The sequence below is a fragment of the Hyperolius riggenbachi genome, chromosome 4 (assembly GCF_040937935.1).
Source record: "Hyperolius riggenbachi isolate aHypRig1 chromosome 4, aHypRig1.pri, whole genome shotgun sequence".
Lineage (NCBI taxonomy): Eukaryota > Metazoa > Chordata > Amphibia > Anura > Hyperoliidae > Hyperolius > Hyperolius riggenbachi.
The window spans coordinates 104,465,956-104,485,002 of record NC_090649.1 but is presented as its reverse complement, the minus strand read 5'-3'; the positions used below and the strand labels follow the sequence as shown (position 1 = coordinate 104,485,002).

Below are 19,047 nucleotides of genomic sequence, written 5' to 3'. Positions count from 1 at the left end.
TGCCTGCCTTGGCCACAGGGACAGATATCCTGCACCATCTTTAGCACCCAGTATATAATTTAGTCCTACATACATTGGACTCTGAGAAGTTATTTGCCTGGCACATGACAATTTTCTTTTTAAAAATTAGTAAACATTTAATACTTTAATATACAATGCCTGATATTTCAGGCCTCTCATATAGTGGAAGTCAAATGTTAGGCTGTCGAGCCACCTTTTTCCATGGCCCATGTTACATTGCCTGGGTGTAACTAATGTGTTATTAAAGCAGAAAGATTTAAGCATACAATCGATGAAATAAAATTTTAGGCATCTCACACAGTGACTGCACATAACAATTTTTAGGCAGGTAAATATGGCGGTCATTCTAAAGACCTTAAATTGAGAAAGTGAGATATTATGATGGCCCTGATACAATTCACTTCTTCTCCTGAGTTATCTCCATGGTGATATATTCACAACTAAAATGCCTTTCAAGCCACAAGCAAGCAATAAAATACTCAACATAAATTTCATAGTACTTTTTCACCAACCTTTGGGTACCCTTTTCACTTGTAAAATGCTGAAAAGTTAGTTTAGGTAAGATGAAAAGAGGAAATCTCCTAAGAGATAATCCAGGAGAAAACGTTAATTGCATATGTGCCTATATGTTATTTTTGGCATGAATGCATGAAACAAAGCCTCTGCCTAAAAAAACATATTTTTTGAGTAACTGTCATCTTTGATACTTGATGAGGGCACTGTCCAGGTTTGTGTACACCTTTATAAAGAAATTCTGGCTACAGGGATGCCCTGGAGGTTTTTGATGTCCGCCTGCCATTAAAGTCAATGGGAATTGCCACAAATTTCATGTTCGTGAAATTTTGTAATAAAATTTGCAAAATGCTTGTCTATGCCTAACAATTTATTGTGCCTCAAAGCAAACATTTTATATAATAAACACTTTTGCATTTAGGGCATTTTTCTTATACATTTTTGTTTGCATGTATATTTTAAAGTAATGCTTTTGGGGTTTTTTTTTGGTCAATTTCTATACAAGATTCTGTGGCCTGTAAAAAATACAAAGAAATATATAATGATTATGCTGATAATAACAGCCCAAATCACAAGTACTTTGTCTGACTCTGTATAAATATATAGCAATGGGTTACGTTCACAGCACGTACAAAAATTATTACAATTACCTCAGATGATTACACGGTTTTTAACAATGAAAAAAGTAATTGCCAAAAATGACCTCAGATCACACTTGTATCTCGAACCATTAACAAATAAGTACATTTCATTTATTCCCCAATGCTCTGCTCATTTGACCCCAATTTAGCAATTAAGAGCCTTAAAAAAACTAAAAGTATAAACAAAAGGGACAATTTTGAAATAGATGTCATTCCCTTCACTTAAAAAATGACAATACAAATAAAGCTTATAGTTGAACTCCAGGTGAATATTATAAAAGGGAAAAAAATTATAGACTAGTAGTTTCTACAAAGACACATACATACATAGGACATGCACTGAGGATATTACACTTTGCTACAATGTAAAGTAGTCTTTGCACATCTACTATAACAGTGTAAATGTGCTGTCCCATCAAAATAACTCAACACACAGCCAAAAGTGAGTCTAAATGAAGAATGGCAAAATTCTGTCCAATCAGATATTTTCCCTTCCTGGGGTCATCTTACTTGTTAGTGTTACAAGGTCTCAGGTGTGAATACACAGCCATTAACGTCTAAGCCCCTGATAACAAAAGTGAGTACAGCTCTAGTGAAAAATGTAAAAATTAAAGCCAAACTGTCAATATTTTGTGTACACACCGTTATTTTCCAGCCCTGCCTTAAAGTGTAACTGCCGGGCTTAAAATCAAAAATCAATTCTTTATTTTTATCTGGTAAACAATAAGGATGCTAATCAGGCAATCCAAAAGTTAAAATCTCTATTACTTTTCTTGTTTATAAATGATCATTCCCCAGTTTACCTGACTCGTCTTTGGTACGTTGCCGCACAAAGGAAGTTACAGGGCATGCTGGGTTGTCCTTTTTTGCTTCTGTACATTAGTTAAGTCTGAGGGGAAATAAAGAAGCAAGTTAGGGTGTTGGCAATCTTCTTATAGCGTAGGCAATCTTTATGTATAGCGACGCGTGTATGAGAGAGTGTGAGCGCGATAACACCAAATTTAACACACCTGCTCCCCACTCACTCCTGAGACCTTGTAATACTAACAAGTAACATGACCCTGGGAAGGGCAAATATCTAATTGGACAGAAATTTGGCATTCTTCACTCAGACTCACATTTGGCTGTGTGTTGCGTTATTTTGATGGGGCAGCAAATATACAAGCTGTACATTGACTTCCTTACATTGTATCAGTGTGTCATATCTCCAGTGCTGTCTCATGAAAACATATAATTATTATTATTATTTATATAGTGCCAACATCTTCCGCAGGGCTGTGCAGGGTATATTGTCTTGTCACTTACAGTAACTGTCCCTCAGAGGGGCTCACAATCTAATCTCTACATATTCTCTATCTCTACACAATCTCTACACATTGTCTAGGGCCAATTTTAGAGGGAAGCCAGTTAACTTTTCTGTGTGTTTTTGGGATGGTGGAGGAAAACAGAGTGCCCAGAAGAAACCCACGCAGACAACATACAAACTCCGTGCAGATAGTGCCCTGGCTGGGATTCAAACTGGGGATCCAGTGCTGCAAGGCGAGAGTGCTATCCATTTCTCCACCCTGCTGCCCATACAATAAAATATTTACAAATAATGTGAAAGGTGTACTCATGTTTGTGTCATACTATATGTATATAAAACATATATATGAGAGTAAAAACGGAGTGCCCCAGTTGAACAGAACAGATAAATACTATTAGCTTGACTATTGGCTGAGGAATTTTTTGCTCCCTGCTGTCACTCTTGACGACACACCATTTCACAGCCTACCTGCCGCCTGTGTTGTGCCCATCACCAGTGTAATGCTCCTTGCCACCTAACTGAATACAATTAAAAAAATATTAACTTTTATTTTTTTTTGTTCTCCACTCGACTTTACTTTACTGTACTGTTTTTCAACCTTAGAAAATGTAAGTCTTCTGACATATTCCTGTACATATATCAATACTAACCTGAATTTTATTTATTTTCCAATTTTTTAAAGCGCAGAACTGTTACACTTCACAGAGACCCTGTTGGAGGACTAGGTCTAAGCATTAAGGTAAGCATTAACCTGAATTTGTTTTTAATTAGTAGCAATACCTTTCTGCCAGGGTGTCGTGTTTATAGTATCTATTAGGTGTCAATTGTCTATGACAATCCAAGAATATGGAATATGGACTAAACTATAGTTTGGGTTTTGATTGCTGGGTTAAAAAAGGCCTTAGACACAGTTCCTAACTGTTAACCCCTCTGGGCATGCTTCTTACTAGCGGTTACCAGACACTTGTTACTTTATCCTTTGTCATTGTCCTGTTGTATCCCACATTTCAGAAACTCCTCTGTCCTCTACCACTTCTTGTGAAGAGGAAAACTTAGTCCATAGTTGCTTCGCTCACCCTCTCAAGAGGAGCACACAATCTAATTCCTACCACAGTCATAATTGAAAGTCCAGTGAACTGTCATTCTTATGTGCAATAGGCAAGGTGTGATGTAATGGAGGTTTGGGAGTGGGGCTACGTTACCTCTTCTTTTCAAGGCACTGACACCATTGCTGACCACAAGCAGGGCCGGCCCTAGACTTTTTGCCGCCTGAGGCAAATTTTTAAAAAATTGTCACCGCCGCCCCCCCCCCCCCCCCTCGGGGGGGGGGGGGGGCAGCCGAGCTGGAAGGGTAGCTGGCAGGACGGGGGTATTGGGCCAGCGGCGGGGAGGGGGGTCGGACCCCTCCCTCGCCTGGGTCCCCCGTCCTCCGCTCCCCTCCAGCCTAAATAGAAGCAGCCGTATGTGTAAGAGGCACGGGCGGGGAGGACGCTCACCTCTTCCCAGCGTGCGCTCCACTGACGTCACTTCCTGCAGGAAGTGATGTCAGTGGAGCGCACGCTGGAGCGAGGAGGAGGTGAGTGTCTCCCCGCCCGTGCCTCTTACACATACGGCTGCTTCTATTTAGGCTGGAGGGGAGCGGAGGACGGGGGACCCAGGCGAGGGAGGGGGGGGTCCGACCCCCCTCCCCGCCGCTGGCCCAATACCCCCGTCCTGCCAGCTACCCCTCCAGCTCGGCGGGCCGGCTCCCCGCACCCACGGACGGGCGGGTGCCGCCCCTGGAAATTTGCCGCCTGAGGCAAAAGTTTCACCCCGCCTCATGAGCGGGCCGGCCCTGACCACAAGTACTGTCCTCTGGCAAAAAAAATAAATACACGGGTTGACTCACAGCAGCATCTGTCCATATCGCTCTGTCGGCTCTGGCTGACGATACGGGATTTATTAAGCAGGCTTTTAGTTTGGTCATTAAACTCCCAGATGTTGTCCCAGAGCTTAGATCTGCCAAAGATGACTAAAAGTAATAAATATGCACTTGAATAAATAAAGTGTTAGGGTGTTAACTCCCAGTATACAGTGTTAAATCTCTAAAGACTTCCTCAAGAAGGCAGATGGACACCATGGGAACTCAACTTGCATACACTCTTTGCCAGGAGACAGTACTTTTTTGAGTGCCGAAAGGATCTGAGAACTGATCATCTGTCCTGTAAGTTTGGGACTGAACCATTTACCGTACTGCAGATTATTTTATTTATTTATTGCTGATCTGTAAATAATAATACTAAAATGTATGCTGATATTTACTAACCGGAGACACAACTTTCTTTCTAGGGTGGAGCACAGCATAAAGTGCCTGTAGTTATATCTAAAATCTTTAAGGACCAACCAGGTAAACCTCATTGTATTAATACTTATATTCGTTTCATGATGTATTAATGCACTACAATCTGTATCTTTTGTACATGTAATTCAGTTAAAAATACATTATTATTATTATTATTATTATAACTTTTACTTAGAGGGTGTTGATTTTGTTTGTCTCCAGCTGATCAGAGTGGGTTACTTTTCACTGGAGATGCACTAATGCAGGTAGGTGCCTAGACTTTTCCTTGTAGTTTCTAAAATGAATAAACAATATATATATATATATATATATATATATATATATATATATATATATATATATATATATATATATATACACAAAGTATCAGTGCATATGTAAAAAAAAAAATACTGCGGGTGTCCAGGGGTACTGCCTTTGCCTGTGAAGCATGAGTTCATGAATTTGACTCCCGAGTCACAAGAAAAAATTTAAAATGCTACATGTTGTAGTCAAACTTTAAATCTCAACCTGGGAGCAAGTAATAGCTACTAAAGTGATCTTAAAGCACCTACACTTCCTTTTACCAAGGAACAAGCGATTTCTTATTGTAGAAATCAGGTAATTGTACTTAAACCTGCAGAATTGGTACCAGACAATACTAACAGTCCTAACCGCTTGTCAGCGCTGTCCTACCATTTGCCGCTATTTTTCACCCATTACCTGTCACTTATCTTTTATTCAAGAGCTTTTAAGTTAAATATCAATATTCAGATGACATAGAAAAACATTTCTGACCATCAAAACAAATACGGTGATGTACCTAGAGCAGTGTTTCCCAACCGCTGTTCCGCGGCACACTAGTGTGCCGCGGAACGTTGCCTGGTGTGCCGTGCTCTTATCCCCCCTCCCGCCCGTCCCTGCGGCCGCCGCTGTTATTACCTTAGCAGCGGCCGCTCTCCCCTCTCCAGACCATGTATATGCTAGCAGCGTATCTCCGGCTGCTCTGTGTGATGCACTGATGCGGAAGGAGGCAGGGCTCGGTTACCATAGTAACGGCGATACATATCGCCGTTACAGGAAGCCGCTGCCCTCCTTTCTTCCGCATCAGTGCATCACACAGAGCAGCCGGAGATACGCTGCTTGAATATACATGCGCCGGAGAGGGGAGAGCGGCCGCTGTTAACAAGGTAATAACAGCGGCGGCCGCGGGGACGGGCGGGAGGCACTAAACTGGCTATACTGGGGCACTATTCTGGGGTACTATACTGGCTATCCTGGGGCACTAAACTGGCTATACTGGGGCACTATTCTAGCTATACTGGGGCACTATTCTGGCTATACTGGGGCACTATACTAGCTATACTGGGGGGCTATACTGGGGCACTATACTGGCTATACTGGGGCACTAAACTGGCTATACTGGGGCACTATTCTGGGGCACTATACTAGCTATACTGGGGCACAATACTGGCTATACTGGGGGGCTATACTGGGGTACTATACTGGCTATACTGGGGCACTATACTGGCTATACTGGGGCACTATACTGGGGCACTAAACTGGCTATACTGGGGCACTATTCTGGGGCACTATACTAGCTATACTGGGGCACAATACTGGCTATACTGGGGGGCTATACTGGGGTACTATACTGGCTATACTGGGGCACTATACTGGCTATACTGGGGCACTATACTGAGGCAACTAAACTCCCTACACTGGGGCAACTATGCCAGCTATGCAGCCGCACCCCAGCCCCCCCCCCCCATAGCGGCACTGTCCACTAGGTCGCGCAAACAACCGGGGGCCGCATCGCCCCCACCGCGCGCGCGCGCCGTTCCCCGGAGAAAAATTTGGTCAGACAGTGTTCCCCGGGCCGGAAAAGGTTGGGAAACACTGACCTAGAGAACTCCAGGAAATTCCATTGTTTTCCATTTGTTTTCTAGAAAAGTTATTAACTGCAAAAGTGTTAATATATGCCAAACTGCCTCTCATTAGACAACTACCAGATTCATTACATCAGTTGAGTTTGAGGCATAAAATAGAAACTAATTGCAGCATTAGCAGATCAAAAAGTCATAAAAGACAGCTGCAGAGGTAATAGGATAGATGGGTTCAGACTAGAAGGGTTGCTTACTACTTGTTTACTCAACTGGAGGTGTAGAAACTTCTACTAAAATATATTTTTGCTCTGCTTTGCAAGGTGGTGGTGGTGGGGGGGGGGGGGGTTTCTGACCCCTTCTTGCAGAATACCCTCCAGTGTAAAGAACTATGTAGGCCAGTGTTGTTCCAGTTGCAAAGCCCTATTCTTGATTGTTCAGCCATTCTAGAAATACCAGGCTGCATAAAAATAAGGGTTAAAAGTACTTGAATGTGCAGTTTTTTCAGTTATTGATAAAATGGTTTTTTTTTTTTAAATAAGAACAAAATAGTAATAAAATCTAAAATAACAAAAAGCATATTAAGGTCAGTGAAACAGTAGGTTCCAAGTCATTTGTGGTGCTGAAGAAGGCACACCCAAAACAACAGAAATCATTCATAAGTACACCTAAAACAGCACTGCATTGCTTAAGGAACCAACATTACTGCTAAAATAACATATTTTCAGAAATATAGGATTAAAGTAATACAGTATGCTACAGATTTATGAAAATGATCATTTCACATAGGGCATTGAAGTCAGGGGGGTATGAGATACAGTATATACCCAAACATGTCCAGTTTTGTGAAAATAAACTGTATTTTATGAACTTTTCTCTTCTAGTGATTTCCATGGCAAAAACATTGTTGCAAATTTCACCAGTTATGCCTTACTTAATATAGAGATCACCAACGTTAATTAGCAAATTAAATGACCTAGTGAAGTATGCACAATGCAGGCTGATATTTTACTCTGACCAAGTGCATGTTTTTATTCTTGGAAATGCGTCAGGCCTCTTGTCTCTAAATGAGCATTTATTCCCAGCTCAGTGATGTCAGCCCATTTAGGAAATAATTCAATATCCTCGTATCTTTGTTCAATGAGTAATCAAGCCTATAAAGTGCAATTATTATAAACAAAAGAGTTTTTGTAATTGCAGGTTAATGGGATTAATGTTGAGAATGCAACTCATGAAGAAGTGGTAAGTTGTAAGTATTTTGCACTAATCTGTGTTCATTTTCTTTTTTTGCATTTTATTATTCTTATTTTTTTTTTTATTTCAGCTATATTTTTTTTTTATTTCACGCTTGTTACTATAATACTACCTATATTGTGCACGGCTGCTTTTAACAAAGAATTGTTTTAGTGATCATTCTCACCTAATGTAAGTATGTCACAGATATACTGTATGACTCCATCTCAGTTGTACAAATGCAAGGTTTATGCTTTAATAATGTCAGTCTGAACAAAAGGATACATTGCACCATTAGATTTTGTCCATTTCTTTCTTTTTACACTCTTGGGCCCCACTGCTTTCTCCTCCCCTCTTGTGGCTCTATATAGTTACTGCATTGATGTTTTTAAATTCCCCATACTTCCTCTCCACCCCCTTCACCTCCATCAGTACATGTTTTTTTCTAATCATTCTTGTCTCCCATCATCTTATCCACCCATGCTCTTTTCTCAACAAAACCATGAGTGTCCACAGAGGGGGTGTTTAGGAAAGGTATGTCACTTGCCCCCTTGAAAAGCTGATTCAAATAAATTCATAGTATTTTTACAAAATAAAAGAATATAAAATGGTAATGCGTTGAGCTACTGTTGTCCTTTGGAACACATCACACTGGATGCACTCTGAATGTTGCATATACTTATTATTGAAATGTAATTTTCTGCATTAAAATTCATAAATTGGGGCCTTTTTAAAAAAATGCAGGGCAATTATGGCTGTGTAATTTTTTTGAAGCTAATTTTCTACCAATAAAGGTGAAAAATAATGGAATGAAAACTAAGCTGTTTCCCAGGGTAAATAGTCAGCAGCCCCCTCCTTTTATTTACAATAACCAAACCTTAACTAGTTTCTATGGACACCTGTTTTCCTTTTTGCCTCAGTAATCTTTTGCACCTACCTAGATAAGTCAGCCTGAAAGGGTTCGTATGCACACACAATGAGTGTCACACAGGGATCTGGACTCAATCCCTCAGGTGATAGTTTAATGCGGAGAGCTGTACAGATGCATCCCTAGGCTGTAGTGTTTTGTGGCTATGGAGGAGAGAGGTTGGACAATTGTGTGGTCCACATCAGAGGTGTGTCCAGTGGATGGGGTAACGGGAGGAACAATGCTGCTGACCAAAATGATCCTGTACTCTGGATCTTTTAGTGATGCATTGAGATTGCAGTACACATGCTAGATTGGCATCTGAGATGGCCACGACCAGCTGCTTCTGCTGAGTTTAGACTAACAGGTAGACAAGGCTTTAGCTGTCTCTGTTTAAATAACTACCAGTGAAATATCAACCTGGTTAACAGTTTTTTCTACTTCTACATGTTTTTAAGTCAATTAAATCTTTGCCAAGTTTCTTCATTGGATTGTACAAATAATAAAGTGAATGACAGCTATTATATAAATTGGGTACAACGTGACTACCGTTCATCTACTTTTTATTTAAGGTAACCAAACATTACATGAAGGGAATAAAAAGCCTTTGCCATCCTTAATCTTTTCTGTGGAATAAATTATATTGCTACACAGAAGAGAATACAGCTTACAAAGACTTTTTGCACATACAAGGTGCAGCAATATATACTGACTAATAAGGAATAATCTTTTAACTGATAGTACTACAGTAAACTAAAATCTTATATGGCCTGATTCAGTTCACTTTTTCTCCTAAGTGTTCTCCTATGAGATAATTTTTCATTTTCTGTTTAAAATAAATTTTCAAAACTCTACACAAGTACCCAAAAAAAAAATTATTCTGATTATTTTCATACTTGCTGGTGGCTTAAAAGTCATTTTATTGAGAAGATGTAAAAATATTACCTAGTAGAAGACTTGGAGAAAAAGTTGATTGGATCAGGCCCATAGCTCTCACGTTAGTGTAGTTTAAACATGATATTTTTTAATTTTATTTTTTTTTAAATTATTTACTTATTGTTACATGCTGAAATGATTGTGGAAGTGTTTACTTCATGCAGCTCCCTTTGTGATCTATGTATAAAACCCCAAACAGTTAGCATTACAGATATTTCCAAGTATGCATCAAAGAAACAAAACTCAGCATGATCTTCTCAGAACTCTCAATGCATGCAGTCTAGTCTGATTTTAAAACTCCCTGGGGTGCTTTTCCTAACAAATAAAATAGAGCATAGTATTTGCTGACTAATGACGTAACTGACAACCGCTTCCCTCTAAATTAAGTTAGCCTGACCTTTTTATGCCTCTTCCAAGAAGTTAATGTAGTGGGTTTAGTGAACATGAAGCTATGTTTAGTAATAAATGGATACAGCAGATGGCAATGCCAAGAGTTTATGGTTCACAAATGTTTTCTTTATGTTCCTTGAACTCCTTATTCATACCAGTTCAGATTTTATTTTTGATTAGTTTATTTATATAGGCTATTGGCTTAACATTTTTTGACTATTATTTCTATTTATTGAGCCTGGGACTACTTGTACTTCCAATATCAAGCTCTGTGGATTGCAAAACAACCTGGCCCATATGAAATTAACTTTTCCTTCTAAGCCTTCTCCTAGGAGATACTTTTTCATCTTCTGTTTAAAATGACTTTTCAGGACTTTGCAATTGATAAAAAGTTCCACAGAGTAGGTGAAAAAGTACTTAAAAAATTATTTTGAGTATTTTTTCGTTTATAAGTGATTTAACCACTTGCCGACGGCTACACGCCGATGGGCGTGGCCGCGGCGGCAGCCCCAGGACCGCCTACCGCCGATTGGCTTAAAGTCCTGGGGCTTGCATTTGCAGGAGATCGCGCGCACGCTGCGCGCGCATCTCCTACTTGGTGGGCGGAGCGGAGCTCCGCCTTCAGTCTCCGAGCGGTGATTGCCGCTTGGGAGACTGTAACGGCGAAACCGCCGCTTAATTGCTTTGTACAGCGCTGCGATCGGCAGCAGTGCTGTACTGGGGACAGCCGTGTGACATGGCTGTCCCCCTGGAGGGCAAGAGAGCGATCAGCTCTCATAGGCTGAAGCCTATGACAGCCGATCGCCGTTATTGGCTGCCTGGGGGGTGGGAGGGATGGAGGGAATAAGACACATAAAAAAATACAGAAATTTAATTAAAAAAAATAAAAATAAATATTTATATAAAAAAAACCAAACACTGCAGGGGCGATCAGACCCCACCAATAGAGAGCTCTATTGGTGGGGACAAAAGGGGGGGGGAATCATTTGTGTGCTGTGTTGTGCGGTCCTGCAGCTTGGCCTTAAAGCTGCAGTGGCCAATTTTGAACAAAATTGCCTGGTCACTAGGGGGTTTAAGCCCACGGTCCTCAAGAGGTTAAGGGCATTTTATTGACAAAGTCCCATATGCAATTAACTTTTTCTCCTAAGATATCTCCTAGGACATAATTTTCCATCTTGTATTTAAAACAACTTTTCAGCATTTTGTATTTGAAAAAGTACCAAACAGTAGTTAAAAAATTATTATCTAAATTATTTTTAGTATGTTCTTGCTTGCTGGTAATTTTAAATATATTTTATTTACAAGGTGTTAAAGTATCACCTAGGAGAAAACTCAGGTAAAAAAAGTGAATTGCATATGGCCCAAGGTGTGAACATATCACCTAAAATAAAACTCAGGAGAAACAAAGTAATTACATATGGGCCCCAGGCCCATCTGCAATTACTCTGTTTTAAATAACTTTTCAGTACTCTGCAACTGAAAAATTACCAAAAAGTAGGTGAAAAGGTACTATCAAAATTATTCTGAGTATTGCCTTGCTTGCTGGTGCTTAAAGCGGACCCAAACCAAACATTTTTTTTTAATTCAAAATAATTAGTTGTACCCCTCTGACACATACAAAAATAAATAAACACTCCTTCAAGCCTATGAGCATTTTAGTGCATGCTTTTCACCCTTTTCTTTTGATAACTAGGATTATACAGGTGGCAGCCATTAGCAATTCCTCCTTTGCTGGACACCACCTTCTCCACCAGTTTGCCGGTTTCTGTCCCGGCAATATGAAAGGAAGGGAGGGGTTCCTCCAATAAATGTAAAATAATTTATAGTTGTCATCTTTCAGCTGAAAAAAGGCTGCTATTTATTATTATAATTTAGAAAATAGATTTTATTTCTGAAATCTTGTTTTTTTAGAGTAAAGTAGAAAAAGTTGGAGAAAATGTGAATTGGATCGGGTCAAATGTAGAAGGGCCCATGCTCCCTATTCAATTAACTTTTTCATCTGAGTTTTTACCTAGGTGATATCTTCAAGCCTTTTTCATTAAAATCACCTTTAAGCCACAAGCAAGCAAGAAAATACTCAAATAGCTTTCATAATATGTGTTAACCTACTAGAAGATGAAAAACAAATATCTTATAGAAGAAAACTCAGGAGTAACATTTATTTGAATATAGGTCTGTGTCTAATAAGTATAAGGATCCCTTATTTACAGCCTCACTGCTTCATCTGCAACATTCATTTTAAAAAGTAAAATTGCACAGAGCTTTGACAGGTTGAGCTTACTTATAATTATATGGGTGGGTCGTGCCCACAAAGAATCCATGCCTTCCTTTAGATACCTCCTTACAAGTAAGATTCTGCTCTAATGCAGAGCCTGGGTATGATCTAGTGGGTGGACAGGTGCATGGTTTCAGTTGAACTCTATTACCAGGATAAAAAGTTGCCAAAATACTTTTTAGGACTTGTTTTTAAATACAAGTACCACAACAAGGGTGAAAAGGACTTTACTTTAGTGGCCACTACGTCAAATTTGACTCAAGGTAACTTTTAAATATGTCTTTCATGAAACTAGTTGATTTAAACTGAGAATGTTATACAAAAAGATATAGTCAACAATAGCCTTCAGTGAAAGCTTTAATCACAAGAATAATTGATTCCATAAATACAGAATGTATAATTAAGACTTTCTCTTTTAATCTCTGGTTTGCAAGCCCCGCTAAGTAATTTGTGTACTAAATCTGCATCTGAGCATTCTTGTGGTGCTGTGTCCACTAATAACACTAATGTTTACTAGTCTAATCTTTAATGGAAGAGGACTAACCAGCGACTGGTTGAAAAATGTATCTAGTGAAAGTGATTGCTCCAATTGTAGTCATTGGCCTGGTGCTAAGTGGTCATTGGGCCCCATCTGTTCCTGTAGTTGTTTCAACCCATCATCTGGCGAGCAAGTATGGATTATTATTGATAACATTTTAAGCTCCTACTAAGCCACTACAGCCTCATCCACATCAGAACAACAGTCAGTCAACTAAGATTATGTGAAAGGAGATAAGTATAGCAACCCCCAAATCCTTCTGTTAATCTTGTAATCTATTTTTTTTATAATATTTCAAATATACCATATAACCTGAGCAAGAAGAGCTGTGAACCGTAAACATTTTATGATGGTTATGTTTAATGAGTTATTTATTTAAAGGGAACCAGAGAGGATCAAGTATACATACCTGGGGCTTCCTCCAGCCCCATACGCACGGATCACTCCCACGCCGCCGTCCTCCGCTGCCTGGATCCACCGATACCGGGTCCCGTCATTACCGCCAGTCGGCCAGTCGGCCGGCAGACGCGGCCAATTCTCAGCATCAAAGGGGGCTCCCTCCATACAGGTACGCGTGTGGCTGCCTACTGCGCAGCCGCATGCGTACGGGTATGTAGGGAGCCCCTGTGATGCGGACAATTGGCCACGTCTGCCGGAAGTGACGGGCCCGGTACCGGCGGATCCAGGAAGTGGAGGATGGCGGCTTGGGAGTCATCCAGGCTTATGGGGCTGGAAGAAGCCCCAGGTATGTATAAAATCTTTTTCTATTTTAAAAATGCATTCCTCTCTGGTTCCCTTTAAATCGATAAATAGAAATGTATCCATTGGAAAAAAAACTGTTTAGATAATGTGTGGCGACAGGTTTTGATCTATGACAGTGCTTTGTTGAATATGAACCTATGATGCTATACATAACTCAGTAACATGGCCACACCTTTTTTAATGTCTTTTTCTCTTTTTTACACACGCAGGGGTATATTTACAAAAAACTGTACACTGAACGTGTGCAGACAGTGCACGTAAACGTTTAACAGGACTTGTGCAATTTTGTAACTTCCTTTATACTGCAAAATGTGCATAGCTTGTTTAAGAGGCAACACAGGTTAAGCAATTAGTGCAACTTGTTGCATAAATTCCAGTAAACTTAATGTGCATTGTGCGCTGTCTGCACATGCTAAGTTTACTGTTATTTTGGCAATATAGCTTATTATGAAATGAGACTATAACTATTAAACAGTATACTTTTTTATAGATTGGCTGTTCTTTCCATGTATGGAGAGTCTTCTTTTGTTTGGATAAATATATTTGTCGATAAACTCAGCAATCAGTTTTACCCTACCAAAACTGGTAACAGAAAACAGAGAGGAATGCTTATTGTTAAATATGTTACTTTAGATAGTGTAAAGTATATTTTCAAGTCCTTGTATTTATACAAAAATTACTGCTTTCTATTTCATATGCAAACTACTGACAACTTATACAAAGTTAAGTTGGTCACGTCGGGATCTGCCTGGCCATTGTGTGAAGTGGCCAACTGATGTAGCTAGCTAATATGGAAACAACTTCTGTTTAACCTACTTTTTTGGCCAGCCGAGTCTCAAAGAGGTTTCTAGGAGCCACAGCGGCAAGAAGTCGCAAGGAAGATTACAATTACAGTAATTAGGGGACAGCATTGTCAGCATGCTGCCTGGCTCCGCCAGGAGGAGCCAGGCAGCACGCTGACAATCCGGAAGAGAAGGCATACCCAGTGAGGACGTATCTCCCTGTGTCCGCGGCCAGCGACTAGAGATGGCCCGAACGGTTCGCCGGCGAAACGGTTCCCGGAAAACTTCCGGGGTTCGCGATCGCGGAGAACTGCAAACATTTCCGGAAGTTCGGTTCGCCCCCATAGTGCACCATTAGGGTCAACTTTGACCCTCTACATCACAGTCAGCAGGCACATTGTAGCCAATCAGGCTACACTCCCTCCTGGAGCCACTCCCCCCTTATAAAAGGCAGGCACCACCGGCCATTTTACTCACTCGTGTGCCTGCAGTAAATAGAGAAGGGACAGCTGCTGCTGCTGCTGCAGACTCTCATAAGGAAAGATTAGTTAGGTTCTTGTAGGCTTGTTAGCTTGCTCCTTGCTGATTCTTATTGCTAAAATGGCACCCCACAACAGCTCTTTCGAGAGCTAATCTTGTTCTTGTGATCTATTTTTTTGTGTGTGTCTGACACTTGTGTTGCATAGACAGCCTTGATAACTCATACTGTGTGTGTGCCACTGCCAGGCCCAGCACATTCAGTGACTACCTGTGTGTGTGCCAGGTGCACATTGTAATACACACTGCATATACCTATCTGTTCACAGTGCACCCACCTACCTATGTTAGCTGAGCGCACGCAGTGTCACTGTGCCTGTCGGCTACCTGTCTGTGTGTGACAGGTGCACATTGTAATACTCATTACTGCATATACCTACCTACCTGTTGTTCACAGTGCACCCACCTACCTATGTGAGCGCATGCAGTGTCACTGTGCCTGTCTGCTACCTGTCTGTGTGTGCCAGGTGCACATTGTAATACCCATCACTGCATACACCTACCTACCTGTTGTTCACGGTGCACCCACCTACCTACGTGAGCACACGCAGTGTCACTGTGCCTGTCCGCTACCTGTCTGTGTGTGACAGGTGCACATTGTAATACCCATTACTGCATATACCTACCTACCTGTTGTTCACAGTGCATCCACCTACGTACGTGAGTTGAGCGCACGCAGTGTCACTGTGCCTGTCAGCTGTTTGCAGTCACTGCATACCTTTCACTGCATCTTTGACTGCACATTGTATTATACCTGCCAGTCAGTGCATACCTTTTACTTGAATGGATGGCAGACTTCCCCTCGGGGTCACTACCTCGGGACGTGCATGCCATGCCTGCTGTATTCCTTGGATGTGTGGTGGTAGCCGTTTCTCAGGCTCAAATTCCGGACCAGAATCAAACCCATTACACGTGGTCACAATGGCAGACTTGCCCTCCATAACAGATTCTCGTTAAAGGATTTAAAGTTGATTCATCTCATATACAGCAGGGCCTCGAAATTCCTCCTGTATTGTTATTTTGGTCAATACCTCGGGAGGTGCATGCCATGCCTGCTGCCTTCCTTGAGCGTGTGGTAGCCGTTCCTGCCCCTTTGCCCACAGCGTGCCTGCTGCCTTCCTTGGATGTGTGGTGGTGGTAGCCATTTATTAGATCCCACTCCGGACCAGAATCGAACCAGGATTCCCCGGCCATTACCTGTGGTCACTCGCAATGGCAGACTTGCCTTCCACAAAAGATTCTCGATGCAGGTACTGAACAGCAAGCAGAACAAGTATTTAAAAAAATAGATGTAATCTTTAACAATGGTAGAGAAAGAACCATCGAAAGTTGATAAGGCAGTCAGACATGACCTGACATCACTGTGTGAGGAAGAGCAATCTCGCCATGGTGCGCACCAGTCCAGCACGGCCGTCACAATGCAAACAGTGGTTTGCGGTGCGTTACACAGTGAGTTTGGTGTGTAAGTGTGAAGCAGTACTCTAATTACACTCCCTGATTGATGTATACGCATGCAAGATGTTTTAAAGCACTTTAGGCCTGCAATTTAGCATTCAATGTGATTTCTGCCCTTAAACGCTGCTTTGTGTCCAATCCAGATTTTTCCCTGGGACTTTTGGCATCTATCCCACTCCGCCATGCCCCCCTCCAGGTGTTAGACCCCTTGAAACATCTTTTTCATCACTTTTGTGGCCAGCATAAATTTTTCTAGTTTTCAAAGTTCTCCTCCCCATTGAAGTCTATTGTGGTTTGAGAAAGTTTGCACAAACCAAACTTTCGTGGGAGGTTCGCAAAACCCGGTTTGTGAACCTAAGATCGGAGGTTCAGGCCATCTCTACCAGGGACTTTGAAGTTTGTTGCAGTGAGGATTGCCTTGTTTTACTGGTACCTTTTATTAAGACAAAGTCTGTGGAAGGCTATACCGGAGGATGGTCGTTTTATGTGCAGTATTAATCAACATGCTAAGAACCAAGACGTCAGTCGGTGAGTTGATTCACAGAGGGGGGAAGTTCTGTGTGATCCCATTGGTGAAGGCACATCCCTCTGGGGTGCAGAACGAGGTGCTGATCATATATTACAGTGGTCCTCAAACTAAGGCCCATGGGCCGAATGCGGCCCCCTGAGGCTTTTTTACCTGCCCCCCACACACAAAATGTATAACTTATAGATGCGGTCAGCTACATCTTTAAGTATTGGTGGTCTGCATATAGAGTAGCAGTGCTGGCACCACCCTTCCACATGGAAGCCAGAAAGCAGTAATTCACTGGTTTCCAATCAAATTCCACATCAGGTGACACTGCTGTCCAACTGGACTGCAAGTTGTCCCGTGGGTATGCTTCACTGCCTTGCCCGCAAAGACTTCTACATCATTTTATGTATGTCCCGGCCCCCAGCAGTCTGAAGTATGTTGACCCGGCCCTCAACCCAAAACGTTTGGGGACCCCTGATATAGTATATAGACAGTGCTGAGCACTATGTGCGCCTTTCTCTCGCTCTCATTATAGGGTGTCATATCTTCGCAGAAGATTGGACTGTGTATGCGCAGCAAGTGAACTTTTAATTTGTTTCAGTTGGAGAGGGTGACTCTATACAAGCTGCGATCCCCTATTTTGTTTTTGAAATTATCTGTGGAGCCCAGTTATTTTCTACAATTTTGGTAAGATTAATAATATGGATAGTATACAGTTTAGTGATAGTGTACAGATTATAATAAGTCCTGATCTAATTTAGAATGCTAGGCTCCCCCCCCCCCAAGTTTGTGTTTGGCATTGCAAATAATGGCCCCAAATTTAGTGGCACTTTTTTTTCACTGCTAAGCACTATCAGGGATGGTCGTAGTCAGCCAACATCGCTACGCTGGAACTACGTGTAGCTTTACATAACTACGCTTCGCCAAACTATAGCTTTGAAATCAAATATTCGCTTTGTATGCATTTTGTAGACTACGCGTTAAAATACACAATTACGCGCAGTACGAAGCGTAGTGTATGCGGATGATTATGCCCGTATGCAAACAATTTTACGTATTAATTCCTCTTTAACCACTTAAGTTGGAAGGGTTGTTTTTTTTTCTGCATCTGAGCAACATTCACCTCCCATTCATTTGCCAATAACTTTATCACTACTCATCACAATTAATTGATCTATATCTTGTTTTTCCGCCACCAATTAGGCTTTCTTTGGGTGATACATTTTGCTGAGAATTAATTTATTATAATTCTAACAGGAATATTAAGAAAGAAATGTTAAGAAAGAAATTATACTTTTAAATTAATACATGCTACCATGATTAAAATGCATGTATTTTATTTGCCCATTTGTCCCTGTATTTAAATTATGTCTCTATCACAATGTATAGCACCGATATTTTATTTGGAAATAAAGGTGCATTTTTTCAATTTGCGTCCATCACTATTTACAAGCTCATAATTTAAAAAATTATATTAAGATACTTATTTGACATGCATATTTGAAAAGTTCACACCCTTAGGCAACTATTTATGTTTTTTTTTATTATTGTAATTTTTTATTTTTTTTTATTAAAAATGTTATTTGGGTAATTTTTGATGTGGGAGGGAAACAGCTAATCTTATATGTTAAAAATGAATTAATTTAATAGAAAGTGGTTGTGGGTGTAGTTTTACTATTCAGTCAAAAAGTCCTGGGAGCAATCGATCTTGCTCCCAGGAAGAAGAATGAAGACAGGGAACTTTTTGAGCTCAGAAAAACCGCAGCGTCTGAAGAGACGCTGTCAGCTTTTCTGCGAGGGGCTTCGATCAGTGAAAGGGATCTATAATCCCTTTCATTGATCGCTGGGCTAACGGCTGGCATTGGGAGCGCGCACGGCCCACAGGAATGCGCGCAGCCCAACTGGACGAGAATGAGTTGGGCTTAAATGGTTAATTGCTTATACCGGGAACTCAACAACTCTGCGTACATTCCCCTTTCCAATGAGTAAATTTGTAAGCATACAATTGCACACAGAAAATTAGACGTGAGTAAT

The 19,047-nt window shown here is 41.0% G+C and overlaps 1 protein-coding gene across 1 annotated transcript in view; it reads left to right on the top strand.

Annotated features, from left to right (window-relative positions):
• Positions 1-19,047, top strand: part of SNTG2 (syntrophin gamma 2) — a 522,646-nt gene that overhangs the window by 311,509 nt on the left and 192,090 nt on the right. The window contains exons 3-6 of the mRNA XM_068279105.1: positions 3,164-3,220; positions 4,810-4,867; positions 5,024-5,067; positions 7,885-7,926. Coding sequence (XP_068135206.1) covers positions 3,164-3,220; positions 4,810-4,867; positions 5,024-5,067; positions 7,885-7,926 — 201 coding nt within the window. The remainder of the gene's footprint in view (positions 1-3,163; positions 3,221-4,809; positions 4,868-5,023; positions 5,068-7,884; positions 7,927-19,047) is intronic.